The sequence below is a fragment of the Medicago truncatula genome, chromosome 5 (assembly GCF_003473485.1).
Source record: "Medicago truncatula cultivar Jemalong A17 chromosome 5, MtrunA17r5.0-ANR, whole genome shotgun sequence".
Lineage (NCBI taxonomy): Eukaryota > Viridiplantae > Streptophyta > Magnoliopsida > Fabales > Fabaceae > Medicago > Medicago truncatula.
The window spans coordinates 36,384,471-36,402,532 of NC_053046.1; the positions used below are offsets into that span (position 1 = coordinate 36,384,471).

Here is an 18,062-nt window from a genome sequence, read left to right on the forward strand (position 1 = left end):
AACTTAATTCTTATTGGTCAAACATATCAAAATCAATTTATACTTAAACTTTGGCACACAAAAGAAGTAAAATCAAACATGTAGTGAACATATAATATACGTTCTGTCTGCTTTGAATTTAGGGAATGTGAGGCACTATAATATGTGGATTTGATCGGTTTCATTTAGACTGATGCTAATAAACAAGTAGAAAGATATTGGTATTTGTAAAAGGAGACATTGTTCAACGTTTTGGTCTTGGAACAGTGACCATATAAGTTTCACTAATTGAAATTAAACAGTATTTAGTGATTCTTTATTTATGTTATGTTTTTTTATTTCCTCGAGTTCATATTCTAAGACACAACACAATGTGTTTTTCAGTAAAGTGTGCACTTACTTCCATGATTGTACTATTCTACATATGTGGTGTAATTTTCATTGTCTTATCTTTTATACTTAGTGCTTCGACACCATACTTATAAGATTGATCCCATTCAATCAAGACGTGTGAGTTAAGACAAATTTTGCTTTTAAAATTAAGTGGTTGGTCCGCTAAAGTTCATATACAAATGGTTCAAAGTTGTTATATATTGTAATGTAATATAAACTTCTTTAAAGTGAAGAAAAATAAGATAATTTTATTATAATGTAGTTGTAATTATCCATTAAACTATTTTTGATTAAAAGTATGAAGAACTTAGTAATTTAATATGTAAATATACTATGATAAGGCTTGGTTGTTGTTGTATATTATGATAATATGAAAGAAAAAAGACTTAATTATTAATTAGGACTATTTATCAAGTAATATGCACTATATTAGATGAAAAAACAAATCATGTATTGAATTTTGAGGAGTGGCAATGGCAGTCATGCAAGTCAAAGTAATATACTTTATGAACTTTGTTGGACGGCTGTGATAACAAAGATATTGAATTACAGTGATCTCAATAAAGTCTGACAGAGATATTGAATTAGGTTGACTTAATGTTACATGGTAATATACTTTTTAATTAAGGCGTGGGAGTATAATTTAGGTCTAACAATTTATTTTTGAGAGATTTAGAATCTGGTCGCCAAAAATTGGATGATAGGAATTTAAGTCCCCAAATTAATAGATTTAGAATTGGGTCCGTAAAAAACAGATAATGGATAAACTAACTGATAACATGCGAAGTAAGATATCATACAAAACTAATATATGAATCAAAATTTTGAAGGTTTGATAAATTTTGTGAATGAACTAATTGATAAATATACATAATTAAAAGCATATTTTTATTTAATATTTAAAATTTTCAATTAAAGATAACTATGATAAAGATAAGACAATGTAGATTACACAAAACTATTTAAAGTATACCTACTGAGAAAAATTATTATCAAAATTATTCGAGAAAATCTGAATTTGATTCCTAAATTACAGGATCATTTCCTCTTGAAAATTGAAGGGTAAAGGATCTTTATTAAACAACTCTACTTTAATATATATATATATATATATATATATATATATTAGCAGGCTTTGTCAAATGAAAACCTTAAGAAGGAGATGTTGTAACTGCCACAATGCGAAGCAAATTGCCTTTACTTAATAGTATACTTCATCTATCCCAAAACTTTGACCGGCAGGCAATGTTCACATTATATACCATATGATATGATTATGATGTAGCCCTTAATTTACTTAATTAGTAATGAAATTAAGTAATAATTTTAATCAGATTTTTAATTATATAATTAATTAATTGATGTTGGTTCAAAAATGAGTGATGAAACTGATGTTTTATTTTAAAATTGGCTAAATTAGACCAACGATTCTTTAACTTTTAGTTTGAGGTTTGTATTATCCTTCAAAAAAAATTTTGAGGTTTGTAATATATATAGGTATTTTAAGTTATTTTGGTCACACATAAATCATTTAAGTTTGTAAACATTTTTAATTTACTGTTTATGTTAATCAAACGTTATAAAAACGATGATGTGGCAATTAAGTTTGTAAACGATGGACATTAGGATGTAAATTCTCATCAAAGGAAGAATTCAGGGAAGTTATCAATTTTTCTGTGTATAATGGCTTCGATTTGAATAAAGGATGACAATGAGAGGGTCAGAGTTGGTTGCAAGGAAACGTTGCCCAAGTTCAACTAACATTCTCGATCTATCCATATCACATGTAGGGATGGCAAAAAAATCCGCACCCGTAGATATCCGCGGATAAAATCCGCCACGGACACGGAGCGGATACCTTAATGGATATCCATGGATAAAATAAACGGATTTTTTAACTACCCGCTAATTAATGGATACGGATGCGGATTTAGTGGTATCCACACCCGCTATTAAACCGAGTAAATTACATAAATAACCTCAATATCATTCAACTTTAGGTATTGTGAGTGTTATCAGTTATTATGCTCCTTTAAAATGAAATGAAAGTTGTTGAGATTGTTGAAGCAAAAGCTTTATTTATGTTGAATATAATGAGCTTTACTTATGATTTTGTTAAATCAAATAACTTTATTTTTATTAAATGTAAGGGACTTTATTTATGTTTTTGTTGAGTCAATGATCTTTGTTGTTATTGTAATTTATGAATATTATGTTTTGCTAAAAAGAAAAGAAAATACATGTGAATAACCTTTGTTTCTAAATTTTAGTTAAAAAAAATTAAAACAAATTTTTTATTTTATTTTTATAAATGTTATCCATGGATATTTGTATAAACCTGCGGATACCTAAAAATCCATGGATTATCCGCTAAATGGATATTCGCACGGATATAGATAGGATACAGATTTCATATTTATCTAACGGAGCGGACACGAATATCACACTATCCGCATCCATGGATATCCATTTACATCTCTAATCACATGTATCTCTCTTTTTGTATTTCAAGATTAGCGCTAAGAGAATATTAGCAATCAATTATTCTAATTATATTTGAAAGATCAACATGCATGACGTATATATCATAATAAGTTATCAAGTTTATGATCCATTCTTGATAGATTGAGATGCATGCTTTTCGTGTTGATTTTAATTTCCACAATTTTTTTAATGATAAATGTTACTCCCTCCGTCCCAAATTGTATGTCATTTTAGAAAAAATATTTGTCCCAAATTGTATGTCGCTTTACAATATCAATGAAAAATTAATGTTACTTTTCCTATTATATCCTTAACTATTTATTACTCTCTTCTTTCAATTCATTCATTTATCTTTTCCATATCATTTATTGAGGACAATTTTGTAAAACAACTCATAATATCTCTTTCCCACACAATATTAATTACATTTCTTAATATGTGTGAAATGCCCAAAACGTCATACAATTTGGGACGGAGGGAGTAGTATATTAATTTGCTCTAAAATAAATGTTAGTATATTAATGATTATGTTAGTTTTTCTTCTACCAGAACTTGAATCATGAAACTCAAAATCCTTAACTAATTAGTTCAAAATCAATTAAACTACCCAACCCTAATTTCCACAATTAAGTTACTCCCAAGATCTGATAATCACAAAAAGACAGACGACATTCTTTTGTGCATTATCTACAATTCCCAAAGATGTTCAACTATTTACTAATGCTATTTTGTCTCTTGAAACTTCGCATGGCACTAGGATTTGTTTTGTCTTGCCTGCTCTAACTCCTATGTCTTTTGGACAGAAGCCGTTGAGTTTACATGTTAAAAAATAAATAATAATTCTATCAAAATAATAATATTTATTAATTTTCTTGGTATGTATAAAAACCTCTAAAGGGACAACTAAAAATAAGTAATTTATAGGTCAAATATCACTTTTAGTCATTTTAATTTGATAGAATTCTCAAGTTAGTCTTTAAGTTTCGAAAGTTTTAAATAGGTCATTTTAGTTTGACAGAACTCCCAAGTTAGTCCTTTAAGTTTCAAAAAGATCATTTTAGTTGATAAACTATTTCACTGTTACCCCTGTTGTCAGTTAATAATTAACTGATGTTGATGTAGTCGTTAAGTTGTTGACTTGGATCAAAATGTTGCCTTTCAAAAGCTCTAGGGTGTCCAAACGCTACGTTTAATGGTCACAAATGATCATTTAAAGTTCTATAAAGACAACTATTTACAACAACAAATATGTTTCAAGCACTATTAAACGACATTTATAGTGGTAGAATGATCATTTGCGACGATTAAACGTAACATTTTGACACCCTGAAGCTTTTAAAAGGCAGCATTTTGATCAAAGTCAACAAATTAACCGCTAAATCAGCATCAGTTAATTATTAACTGACAACAAGGGTAACGGTGAAATAGTTTATCAACTAAAAAGACCAATTGAAACTTAAAAGACAAATTTGAGAATTTTGTCAAACTAAAAGGACCTAATTGAAACTTTCAAAACTTAAAGAAGTAACTTGAAAATTCTGTCAAATTAAAAGGACCAAACGTGATATTTAGCGTAATTTATATCATCGAACTTCAAATTTTTATAGCTTAATTATTCATCATTTCATTTTAAATATTTCTCTATGTGCAATAGACTCTTAAGAATATTATTGATAACACAATAATTAATATTGGATTGAACCTAAAAATGACAATTAAATAACAACTAAATATTTCTACAAAAGACTGACGGGAGTATAAGTCTACATAGTTACCTGTGGAGGATGAGTAATCTATAGTAGAGTTAATTTAAATAATAGCCAATAATGTGGCTGTTAAAAGCAAACAACTATCTTGAGCAAAGAAAGAAAGAAAAAAAAAGAAAAAAAACAACGATATTTGTTTGTTTAAGTAGTGCTAACAAAATTCCAAGAAAAAATAGTGCCAACAAGATTCAATCTAATATTTTTTGTTCAATACTCCCTCGTTTATTAGATAAAATTTGTGTGAATTTCGTTACTTTCTGTAAGACTCGTTTCTAAAATGACAGAGAACTATTTTTTTTACCTTTTTCTCTTGTTTTTGGTTTTGTTGGATTGGTTTAGTTATTGAAGCATTTCCAACAGCCTAACATAGAAATAACAGAAATAAGGTATAGTGTGAATGATTTGAAGAACAAAAGTAAGGGTTTTGACAAAAACACCTAGCCTTAGGCTAGCTTTCTGTATCTTTTTGTAACTGTCCAAGTACCTAAGAAGTGCCAACTGTTTTGTTTCATGAAAAGAAGAAATTAAAACTAAGAAACTAAAAAAGGTGTTTTGGTGTGCATTGTTATAGGATAGGATAGTGATTAATAAGTCCAATGCTAGAAATAGAATGGAAAAAACCACCCCTTCTCCTTGTCTTCCGTGTCTTTTACTACTTTCTTGTCTCCACCACTTTTGTCTCTGCTTTTTTAAGAATACTACCTACTATGCGGAAGTTTAATTATTAAAAATATATTGGCATGCACTTGGCTTAATGGTATTTGGTATCACATTACATATTGCATGCACCATTATATATATGTTCCTTAAATAAAGAGAAATGAAAATGTGTTTATGTTAGCTAGTGTTAGATACAACAAACACAATACGATCCTTATATTATGGATGTGCTTTTTGAGTTATGATAAAAAGACAGAATAACAGACAGTGATTGTTTGATTTATATATGCATGCAGAATGCATTGCCATTAGCAACAGTCAAACATTCCGTCCACTTTTACGCTGTGATTGTTGTCCTTGGCTAGTGGGAATCTAGCTAACTATAGAAGTACTCTCCATTACTCTTTTTTCCATTTGTTCCTACATGAGATAATCATGTTTCTTTTTGTGGTTTATCTCTTCAAATCGATGAAAATGAGAATAATTTAAATGAAGAGGATTTTAACTCGTTCAATAAACTATTGGACATTAAATGTACGCACTTTGGAGTCGAAGTTTGAGTATTAGTTTAATAGAAAAGTGTCATGGACACTCACCGGCTTATTTAGTGAAACATATATAGGTCTTATACTTTGAAAATGGATTCTACATAAAGTTGTAAGACTCGTTGAGTTTTCCACAATAAAAGAACGAGTGTTAGGGAGAATGTTAAAAAGATAGTGTTGATAATATTCCTCTAATTGAGTATGTTATGTGAAACTAACATCTTCTACTCAGGGCCGGTCTTGTGGGGTGCAAACAGCTCTACTGAGCTGGACCTCCAAATTTTAGGGGCCCATTTTTTTTTTTTTTAATATACTGCATTTAATAACTGATATTATAAACAGTGTGCTAGAAATAATTAACATTCTGCTGTGACTTAGCGGATATGTGCGTGTTGGAAGCGCTTAGGCTGTGGGTTCAACCTCTAAAACCCATTTTTTCACTAATTAATTTTTCTTTTCCTTTTTCATTCTTTAGTTAACCTAAATTAATTTTTCTTTTCCTTTTTCATTCTTTAATTAACCAAGACTCATGTTTTTCTTTTCCTTTTTTTCTTCTTTAATTATTTTTTTAATATGAGAATGCTTTTTGTTTTGGACATAATTTATTATAGATTTGAGGCTCGTTTATCCTCTCTCCAATTCAGCCAAATTATCCTTAACATATTAGCTATATCTTTACAAATAAAACTATATTTTTTTTTTCTTTGAAAGAACAAACATTATAATTATTCTTTCCAAAAAAATATTATAAACCTTTTATTTTTCCCTTTGTACAAATTAAGGATAATAACAGCCTAGAAAATTGATAAAGATATTCGCTTGAAGTTGTATTTTTATATTATTGATTAGAATATTGATATTTTTTGTGTTAGTTACAATAGTGACTTTTTTTATTTTTATGGATCTTATTTTCAATTTAAATCGATAATTGCTCTTTTAAAAAAATTATGTTTTATTTCATTTTATTAGGGGCCTATTTTTACATCAGAGTCGAGCCTCCAATTACATAAGGACGACACTGCTTCCACTAAATTCAACACCAATTAAAGACTAGTTGTCGGAACGTATTTATCGATATTGTTTTACTGATGTGTTGGACTCACCCCTCGATCTAGGTTCAAACGTTTATGTTCTTGTGAAACTAGTTGAGTTGGTGTTCATGTGCTCTTCGATTCTCTAATGTTTCAAGTTTGTTGCGATCTAGAGGTCTCAAGGCATCATATTTGCCTCCTCTCCGGCCCGAGATTCCTATCTGTCTCAAATCCATGTGGTATGTGGATGTACTCGGACTGTTATGCTCGAAAGAGCTATTATGCCTATTGGTTTGTTCAGGAGGTTGTTGGTACGCGGATCTTTATTTCGTGTTGCTGGTTGATCAATTCGCCACTTTTTGAACCCTTATAGAATCTTACATATGCTCACTCTTCAATTTTTTTGTAAGGGTTTTGCGCTTGTAAGTGGGTTTGCTAGGTTGCACTTGTTATGAGTGTTTGTTTTTGTTAGAACTGATTATAGTTGATCCATCTGATTTGTATAATCACGTTATATTCTCGTTTAGGTTGTAACTGGGTCAGGTCCAATGCTCTCATTCTCTGTATCTCTTTCTTTTTATTTAATATGTTTCTCTTTTGACTAATAAAAATGTGAACATTTGTGTGTATTTAAGTGGTCTAGAAACTACCATTTCACCTCTTAACGTGGATAAGCTGGAAATATCGAATTTAAAATCCGACTCATTCATATTATAATGTATTGTTTCTGGAACTGAGTCAAACTCACGTGACGAATTTCTATATCTTTTTATTTGCAACTTAAAACGAAAACATACTAAAAAAAAAATCAAATCATAATTGCAAGACAAACAAACATTAAATTTCTAAAGTTAAGTTCATATAGTTTCGTGGGTTTATTACAAAACATAAAAGAATAATTAAGTGTCGTCGCTTGACCACCCTTCATTCAATTAGGTATGGCAACAAAACTCATACTCGTGGTTACCCGCCCAAATCAAACCCAATTTGACGGATTTTTTCCGTTTTGGCTGGATTTGGGTATTCTCTGTTTTTAAAACACGGGTATGGGACGGGTAACGGGTATATAGGTACCCACCCCAAACTCATACTCAAACCCGTCCCGAATGTAGAAAATTACTTTATGTTAATATGCTATGTTATTTTGTTTGATAATTGCTGTGTTATAAAAACTACCATTGATATTTAAAGAATAAACTAAATCAATTGGTCTAAAAAATGTTAAAGTGAACATATTGCTGGATAATGCATTACAACATTTCTCTAGGGGTTGCAAAAAAACTTCTATTTTTTATTATAAAAAATATTCAATGCGGGGACGGGGATACCCAAACCCGTCGGGGATGGGGATGTGGTTCAATTTCTTATCTCCGTTGAATATGGGTAGGGTAACAGGTAAGTATATGAAAATCGAGGATGGGGATGAGAAATGTAAAACCCGTCCCATTGTCATGCCTACATTCAATATATTTGCAAAGTAAACAAGAAAACAAAACATAGTTAGATATCTTTGCATATAATTCCCACAAAACATTCAATATCTTTACAAAGTAAACAAAACATTACACCCACGTTTCAATTTTTAAGTGTCGTCGTTTGGCCATCTACACTATTAACATAATCTACTTCATCGTATTTTAGTATTAATATATAAAGATAAATATTTTTTTATTAAATATATAAAGATAAATATTAACATATAAATATCAACTCTATAATATTTCCCTTCAAAAGATGTTTAATTCGTCGTATTGAATATTTTTAATATATCAATTTTTATAATTTACGGTGATAGATATTTAAAAATATGAATATCAACTCTATAATTTTCAGTGATAGATATTAAAAGATATTAATTGTTAAAATTTTCACTGATGTGTGTGATGTGGTCAACAATAATAATAAAAAAAAAAAGGAGCTCATGGAGTAAGTTTTAAAAATAAAGAGATTATTCATGTATACAGAAATACAAATAGAATGCCTTTTTACAAATCATATAAAAGACTTGAACTATATTTCCAAATTCACGAAGAGTCACTTAATCATAACTTGTTCAGAAATTTGTTCTATAAATTAGTATATAAAGACTCAAATGCTCATAAAATTGTTCTGTGTGGGACTTCTAACTTTATAAAATATGAAAATACTAACAAATGCCCTCGAAGCGTTCTTTAAGAAGATTAAATCATAAGGTTTTATGAAAACTTGTATATTATATGTATTGGAAATTGAAGTAGTTGACATTTTTAAATTATAATTTCTTAACTTGAAATCCTTAAAAAATGTCTCAGTGGCACTCGCTAGCAAAATCTTGTATATAAGGACGGAGGGAGTCTCTACTTGTGATATTATAGCACCTATTTAACTCTTATCTTGGAACCTAATTCTTCGTTTGATACTCAATATCAAAAGGTGCTTATGGAGTACTATAAAATAAAATAAAAACTGGACGGATGAAATGCGAATTGGGTTTTCGGCAAAACAAAAATGCAAATTGGGTATTCATGTTCGGGAAATTTTACCTTGTACCCCCTACACTTTTACCTTCACCCTTACAAACCATCAAAAATTCCAATTTTACCCCTTTATCATTTGACTTCACCCCCACAATCGAAAATTGTTTGGTTAGAGATGCAGTAGTGTTGATCTTCTGGTGTTCTTGTGCCTAGTTTCATAGAGGAGTATTATATTCATACGAAAAATGGCGTGCACTCCCGCACGTTCACACAAACAGGGTCTAAGGATTAAGACCCCAATACTAAAAAAGGAACGAATCTTTCAATTGCAGTCGACCACAAGATAAAGGCCTAAATGGATGAATGAAGAAGAGGGCGGGCAGCACTATAAAGAAAGAACATCATATTTTCATAACAATAATAACATAGATTTTGTCCCATAAAGCAACAAGGACTTCAGAAGAGGTCAGACTCCAGTATCCCCTCTAAGCTCCCCTAAAGACTCCTCCTTCCTAATAGATCCTTGTTCATGTGTTGCATACTAAACAAAAGCACATGGACTGAGAATAAATTCATGGCGTTGCATAGCAAAAGATTGCGGACAAAAGGATTTCTCTAACCACGTTTTTCAAATATTACATTAGTGAAGTATGAACCACTAATAAAGAGACCTAGGCAATAAAATGAAATTACCTACGCAATAAAAAAATTTGCATTATGCCAGTATTACAAAATACTGATATTCCATGTTTTGAGAAATATCAAAATGGCGAAATCCGTAAGCAAAATTGCATTTATTTATGACAGTCACAGAATCTGAGCAGCGGTGTTCAATTTTTCAGCCAGGCCGAGCTGTGTCCTTGTGATGCTAGATAAATATACCATGAGCAAGTGATCCTGAAAACCATGAAACACTCTTGTCAGGCCAAAAACCCTGAGAAAATGTGTTCTTCAACACAGAACATAACCAGCTGTTCTTACGGCCAAAAGAACTATTATCATAATTGTTGAACAGAGTTATAGCCCCTACAATTTATTAAATTTATTCAATGATCATAGTAGTCCACTACAACATATAACCCCAAAATTAAAATTACCTGCAAGCTGTCATTCACAAGCTTATCAAATGCCAAGGAGGGTATTTTGGGAAGGGAACCTACAACATCTGATATACATTTCCCAATTTTGTTGTCTGGGTCAACACGCCCTTCCACAACATCATCGACGTATTTGTAGGTGTCATCAACCAAGGCCAACAGATGTGTCATTGATGCTTCCATCCCTTCTAAATCAGATGGGATTTTGTCAACAGAAGTTGACTTCAGATTATCAACTGTAAAGCCAGAAGTTAACACACAATCAATCTTTTAATCATTCATGTCAAAAAACATTCTTGTTCCATTATAATTTATAAGCCATCTCAAAGCTACAAATTATACTGATACAACACTAATGGTAGCTTTCTTCCATGATAAAGTGATACATAAATAAATAAATAATAAACAGCTTGACTATAGATATATTTATACGCATTCTATTGTACATGAACTAGACCACTCTCACCTAATAGAGACATTCCCCTGTAGACCCAAGACACTTCTATAAATGCAGAACATTATCAACACAGAAGAGAATACAGAGAGGAAAGGCAGCTATGAAATCATCTTTAAAATAAAACAAGGAAAAAATAAAAAACAAGAGAACATGAATACTCCAATCCCTCAAAACCCCTTTAAAAGAGACCGCGTGTCTTACTCTTAAAACATCTGGAGGCCAAACACCTAATTTTATTCTAAGGCAATTTTTACCTGAAGAAATATCATAAAACATCCTAAATATATGAGACTTATACTCCAGCCAAATGCACCAAATTGTAGCAAACATAGCATATTGTCGTAAAAATGTGGGGACCTTCAAAAGGCAAATAAACGAATCATCAAAAACGAATCCAAGAACTTGAGACAAACCCAAATATGTTACTCAGATTCATGACGATCTCAGCCATCAAAGTTTTACTTTTCATGTAAAAAAAAATGAAAATTATAACAGAATATGACAAGCCTGATGGCAATTACACTTTATGCAGTCAAAATATTCAAGCTGCAGGTGATCCAAGTCCCATTTCACAAGGAAAGGAAAATATCATACCAGTTTTCCCAAATACAAATGAGACACGGATCACTTTTTGGTCATGATCAAGGTACAAACTTTTGATAAAAAAGATAAAAACAATGACACTCGGCTATATTGTGAATGACATTGCCTCCTGTATCATTCTTTCTCTAAATGTCAAAAATTCAATTTTTCACACAAATTTGAATATTCATTTTTAGCAGCAATTTCCATAAAAAAAACCACCAAGTGAAGAAATACAAAAAGATGATGATGCAAAAGAGAGCCTAGATTTAGACCTTTAAGCAAAGTATATGGATATCAAGATTATATATGCAAGAGCTAAAACCAAGTCACTATGCCCTAATACTTCAATCAGGAAAGATTTTCTTTCAAACCTAACCTAATACAATATCACACATTGACTTATTAAAGGAAAATTTGAGGAAGAACACTCTACAGATGCATCCATGAATTGATGAAAGCAAGAAGATCTTTGTTTTGCAAGTTTATAGAAGAAAAAGAATAGAGCTTTGATAAAAACATAAAACAGATGAATAATGAAGATGAAATCCAATCAATACATACATCCAATGCGCTCAGCTTCAACCATACGAAGATCCAATGGAATTTCTTGAAACTGTGCAGCAATTTGCTGATCTCCAAGTGATAAATTGTTTGAAACATATGCTTTTATGGCGCCCTCTCCATCTGCAAATCCTGTGTCAACAGTCAAATGTATTGGGTTGGATACTTCTCGAGAATAAAATTCATGGATTAATGCACTGCCACCAGTTACTCCAAGACCAGTTGAATACCTGCACGTAGTAACCAAACTCATTCTCTCAGAACTTCTAAATTACAACTTAGTTACTAAAGATGTTTTATAAAACAAGCTTCAAAGAACTAGAGTTACCATCCAACTATAACTTCCTTGGGATTGACTTTTTGGTGGGATAGTAACATATTATGGTGGTACTCAATATCCAAAGCAACCTATTTTAATAAAAGTAAATGAAAATTAGAACATAACTTTGTTCACCATTTGTATTTAAAGACAACAGAAACATGTCGTCATTAAGTCATTCAATGGATTTTTAGAAGAAACAAATGAACTTGAAAAAGTAAGGCTGTAAAACTCACAAATATAGAGTCGGCAACAAGTACCAACCATCAAATATACAGTTTTTTTTTTTCTTTCTTTCTCTCTTCTAGATATCAACAATGTATGTATATCAATCCACATGCTACGCCAAATATATGTATATCAATCTACATGCTACACCAAATTTTTTATTTAAAAGTCAAGAGTGTCTAAACTCTAAACTTAAACTATGTGCATATTTGAATTGGTGGCGAGTATAGAAAAATCATGAGAGCTTCAAACAGTAGCTTTTACCCAAAAAAAAATAGTAATCTGCCATAATTCCCCCAAACTTAACATATGACAATTTTCAATTTAAATTAGAGTTCAAAACTCGAATTTTGTGCATATTTGAATTAGCAGCGAGTTTGTCAAAATAATAATAGCACCACAATTTTTTTTAAGCTCCAGAGTGTGGCTTTTGCCAAAAACGCATTAATCTAACGTAATTTTACAAAACTTAACATTTTCCTTAAGAAATATATACAGTTCCGCCATCTGTTGGATTAATCACAGATTGTGGAAAACAGCAGTTTGTTCAAATTCTGCTAGCTATATCGCGTTATAGCCACCCATTTGACAACATTTTGTACCAATATCGCGGAGCAATTACAATTGTTCAAATTCCGCTATGTTATGCTTATAGCGATATTGCACCGAATTAGCCGCTGTTCAACAACATTGCTACTTTATAACTATAATTGGAAATGTTAATTTCTCTAGCTTAAGGTTCAAAAATAAAATGTTCTTCTACAATGAAACATTGAAAAATTCTACAAAACAAATGTAATTTCAGAAAGGAATGCATGTGGTGAGAATAAAGGACCTGATCAACGGACTCATTGTGCGGAACGGCGTATGAATTACGGATATCGACGGTTCCGTCGGGGAGAACGGAGCCGAGGAGCGTCCCGATGACACGCTCCGCTTGGTCAGGACGACGGACATAGCAATCACAGATGTTGAAGATAACGAGAGGATGAACCTTCCCGGATAAGGTTTGGGAAGAAGAGAATTGCAACACTGTGCGCTTACTCGCCGCCATGATCGGTGCTTCGATTCAGAGGAGTGTGAGGAAGAAAGCGCGAGAATCGGTGGTGGCAAAGAAAGAATGCTAGGGTTTTGTGTAAGTCTAACATGACTGAAATTACTTTTTACACCCCTTATTGACTTAATCACATAATTCATTAATTGGTTAAGTGATTCTACTAGTATAAGTTTGGCAAGTGCCTAAATTATGATTATTTTAAGAAAAGAAAACTTACGAAAATAAATGAATAAGAGGATGATTAGTTATTTTATCCTCTATCCTTAAAAAAAAATTATTTTATCCTCTATATATCTTCATGTATTGTGATTAATGCAGAAATGTAGTTTGGCCTTTTAATGAAAAATGGACATGCATTATTCGTAATTTGGTATACTCTCCCAAGTCCCAGCAATAAGGACTTAACTAAGCACATTTGTGTGAGGGTGTGGATTTATAACGATTTGTCATGTCGTCTATTTACCAAAAACTAAGCATATTTGTTCTCCGATCATCTCGAGTAGATTAAGTATGTCGTTGACTTTTGCAAACTTGTTCAACTTGAAAATCTTAGTATATGTGAAAAATAAATGCTAAATGCATACTTTAGAGTTGATATTTTTACATGCAAATGTTTTTAGGGTTAGAGAGAGAGGTTGCGCTTTTGTGTACCCACATTCTCCTATGCTCCGACACCACTATGGCGATTTGCATCTCCTCCACTTGTTTGGAGCTATCACAAAGCAGCTTATAGTAAAATGACAACTAAAAATTTTAGGGTCTTGCTATCACAAGTAAAGGAATCCAAAATTATAGGCTTTATATGTGTCTTTTGGAGGCACAAGCATTTGTCAAAAGTTTATGATGTAATTGAAAAAAAAATAAAATTATGTTGTATATATTTTGGAAATATTTGGCTGGTACTGGTTAGTGATAGCACCTATTTGGCTCTTCTCTTGGAAGCTCATTCTTTGTTTGATACTCAATCTCAAGGTGTTTCATAAATCTTGTGGTGCAAATCTAGTATTAGTGGGTTATAATTAGATATAGTGAGACCTACTATAAAGTAAAATGAAAATTGGAAGGATGGAATGCAGATTGGATATGTGTATGTTTGAATGAAGAAAAAAAGTAATGAATACTAAGAGGACATATTTAAGTACTCAATCGAAAATTGCTAGGTTGGAGATGCATTTGTGTTGATCTTACTGGTGTTCTTGTGCTCAGTTTCATAGAGGGGTGCAACTAGTTTTTAAAGAAAAAGTTTGTCCAGATCTTCTTTAGACTATTGTCCCCAGCTTCATGCACCCTCTGATTTCTATAACCACATTTTTCAAAGATATGACATATTACATTAGTGAAGTATGAACTACTACAAAGAGACCTCATACCAAAAAAGAAAGAAAAGCAATTACCTAGGCAATAATAAGTGCATCATGTCTTTATTACAAAAGTTACAAAATATTCCATGTTTTGAGAAATATCACAAAATGGTGAAATCCCTTGTCAAAATTTCATTAATTCATGCCAAATCACATAATCTAAGCAGCGGTGTTCAATTTCTCAGCCAGGCTGAGCTATGTCCTAGAGATGCTAGATAAATATTGATGGGAAATTAACACATAAAAATAGTAACACACACAACCGAAATAAAATTCCCCAAACTTGCAAGAATCTAAAAGGAGCAACAACAAATTAATGACAACAGGGAAAGCAAATAAAAGACACAAGCGAACACCAATATTTTAACGTGGAAAACCCTCAATGTAAGGGTAAAAACCACGGGTCGTCCTGACCAATGAAATAGCTCCACTATAATCAAATATGGGTACAAGAGTCTCAAAAGCTTATGCACAAACAGTGCCAACAACTGGTCAAACCAACAAAGCTTACAAATGAGAACAAGAAAGATGAAAATACCCTAAAAATTTTGATTCAGTGCGAGACAGATATCTCTCTGTTCATACCTCCTTTTGACAATCTGAACAATGAAAAGGAAGACCTATTGTTGCAAACTTGCTCTCCAAGAACCAGCCCGATCCAACCATTAACGAATCCGCAATCATTGCGTTTTACTAAGAAAGACATGAGAAATTCTGGGTTGACTTTTACTCTTCTTTTCTCTTTTTTGGTGGCTACTTTTCTCACATAAAAACTTTGTTCTCAACCCTAATATGACATCTCTCCACTTATATAAGTGAGACATAATAGGCTAACATGTTTAGGCTTTTCTCCATGCAGCAAGTAGCCCAAAACCCAACAAATATGCCATGAGCAAATGATCCTGAAAACAATGAAACACTCTTGTCAGGCCAAAAACTCTTGAGAAAATGCGTTCTTAAACACAGAACATAGCAAGCTGTTCTTACGGCCAAGATAACTATTTTCATAATTGTTGAACAGAATAAAAGCCCCTACAATCTATTAAACTTATTCAATGATCATAGTAGTCTACTACAACAAAACCCCAAAACATCATCAATGTATTTGTAGTTGTCATCAATCAAGGTCAATATATGTGCCATTGATGCTTCCATCGCTTCTAAATCAGATGGGATTTTGTCAACAGTGGTCAAATTCAGATTATCAACTATAAATGCAAGAAGTAAATACACAATTAGGATTTCAATCATTCAAGTCAAAGAACATTCTTGTTCCATTATAGGAAACTCAAAGCAACAAACAAATTATATAGTGATACAACACTGATGGTACTTGGAGGCTTTCTTCCATGAAAAAATGATACATAAATATAAATCAGTTAGTAAACAATATCGATATGATATTTAGATGCAATCTGTTCGGCATGAACTAAGCCACTCTCTCAACTAAGAGGCATTGTTCTGTAGACCCAAAGACACTTCTATAAAGGAAGAAAATTATTAACTCAGAGAACACAAAATGCAGTTATGAAATCATCCTTAAAATAGAGAAATGATATTTGTAACATCATTTTGGAACAACTTTTAGATAATTCTCTCTCATACACTCGTTGTGTTCTTACCCTCTTCCTCTCTATTGTTTTTATCCCAAAAATTGTAACAAAATGGTTGCACGAGTATCTCAAAACCTCTTTTAAAGAGACCAGATGTCATACTCTTAAACCATTTAGGGGAAAAACACCTAATTTCTAAAGCAACATTTATCTGAAGAAATATCCTAAAATATGTGGGAGCTATATTCCATCCAAATGTACCATATTGCAGCAAACTCGGCTTCTTGACATAAGAAATTGGATACCTTCCAAAGGCAATTAAACAAGTCATAAAAAATGGTCCAAAGACCTGGGACAAACCCAAACATGTTACTCGGGATCATCTTGATGATCTCAGCCATCAAAGTTAAGACTGCAGATGATCTAAGTCTTATCACTCACAAGAAAATAAACCTCCAGGTTTTCAGGGAATCATCATTTGGTACGGGATAAGGCAATATCATGCAGGTTTTCCCAAATACCCGGACACAGTTTTGGTTATGGTCAAGGAGCAAACATTCTATGTGGTTAAGAAAAAAGATAGAACAATTATACTTAGCAGCCATTTCCATTAAAAAAACTACTTAGGGAAAGAAAGAGTTGTTTAGGATGAAAGTGAGAGTTCAGATCTAGAATATATTATGCCGAAATTGTTATGGTTTAATCCTAACTTTCAACATGTTGCCTAGTGTAAATGTTCAATCTGATCAGACATGGAATTTCATTTCCTGAATACATTTACAAGTTCCAAATTGAGTGAGGGTTGTAACTGGATCAATATCAGAACGTTCAAATCAAGTTGGATATTTATTTCCTATTCAAGAGCAAGTAGTTGGATCTTTATCCCCATCTCTTAGCCTTGGTCTATTTGAAATTGTTGTCATGGGTAGAAATGATGATGGTTATCAAGTTGATTTTGATACACAAAGTTGGGTCGAGGATACGGTAATTGGATATAAAGTGAAGCCGGACTAATAATACCAATATTAAAGAAACATTATTAGCAAACATGGAGATATTGCTAATAATTGTGTGACAGAGCAGTGAAAGATAAGAATATATGGTTGGAGATAATTTGTAGAGTTATGTTGTACTTTGTAACGAACGACTTAAGAAATTTCAAGAAAAGTGACTTGAGAAACAAGATTTCTCTTGTTAACGGAATTCAAAATATGAACGTCAACATTGAATGACTCGGCCTAGTGTTAAATCTATTACTTGAAGCAAGAGTTACTTACTATGGATAATTTTGATGAGATAAGGAAGGACAATGGCAATGGTAGCAAACAAATTGAAAGTTTTAAAAGTAAATTGAGAAAATGTGAAGAAAAGGTAAAGGGATTGTCCGATCAAATGAAAAAAGTATGTGATGAAGAGACAACAAAAAATGAGTGTATATAGACTCATTCTTTGCTGTGACAAAACTGCCTTTGTAAATTCATCACATACTTTTTTCATTTGATCGGACAGTACCTTTACCTTTTTTTTCAC

General features: G+C 31.9%; 1 protein-coding gene across 1 annotated transcript; it reads right to left on the bottom strand.

Annotated features, from left to right (window-relative positions):
• Positions 1-9,720: 9,720 nt before the first annotated feature.
• LOC11408253 (eukaryotic translation initiation factor 3 subunit F) lies at positions 9,721-13,693 on the bottom strand. Its single transcript, XM_003616534.4, has 5 exons — positions 13,397-13,693; positions 12,343-12,422; positions 12,015-12,244; positions 10,412-10,647; positions 9,721-10,211 (listed from the first exon to the last, which is right to left on the bottom strand). Exons 1-5 carry the CDS (start codon positions 13,613-13,615, stop codon positions 10,122-10,124), a joined length of 855 nt encoding a protein of 284 aa, XP_003616582.1. The 5' UTR covers positions 13,616-13,693; the 3' UTR covers positions 9,721-10,121.
• Positions 13,694-18,062: the final 4,369 nt, after the last annotated feature.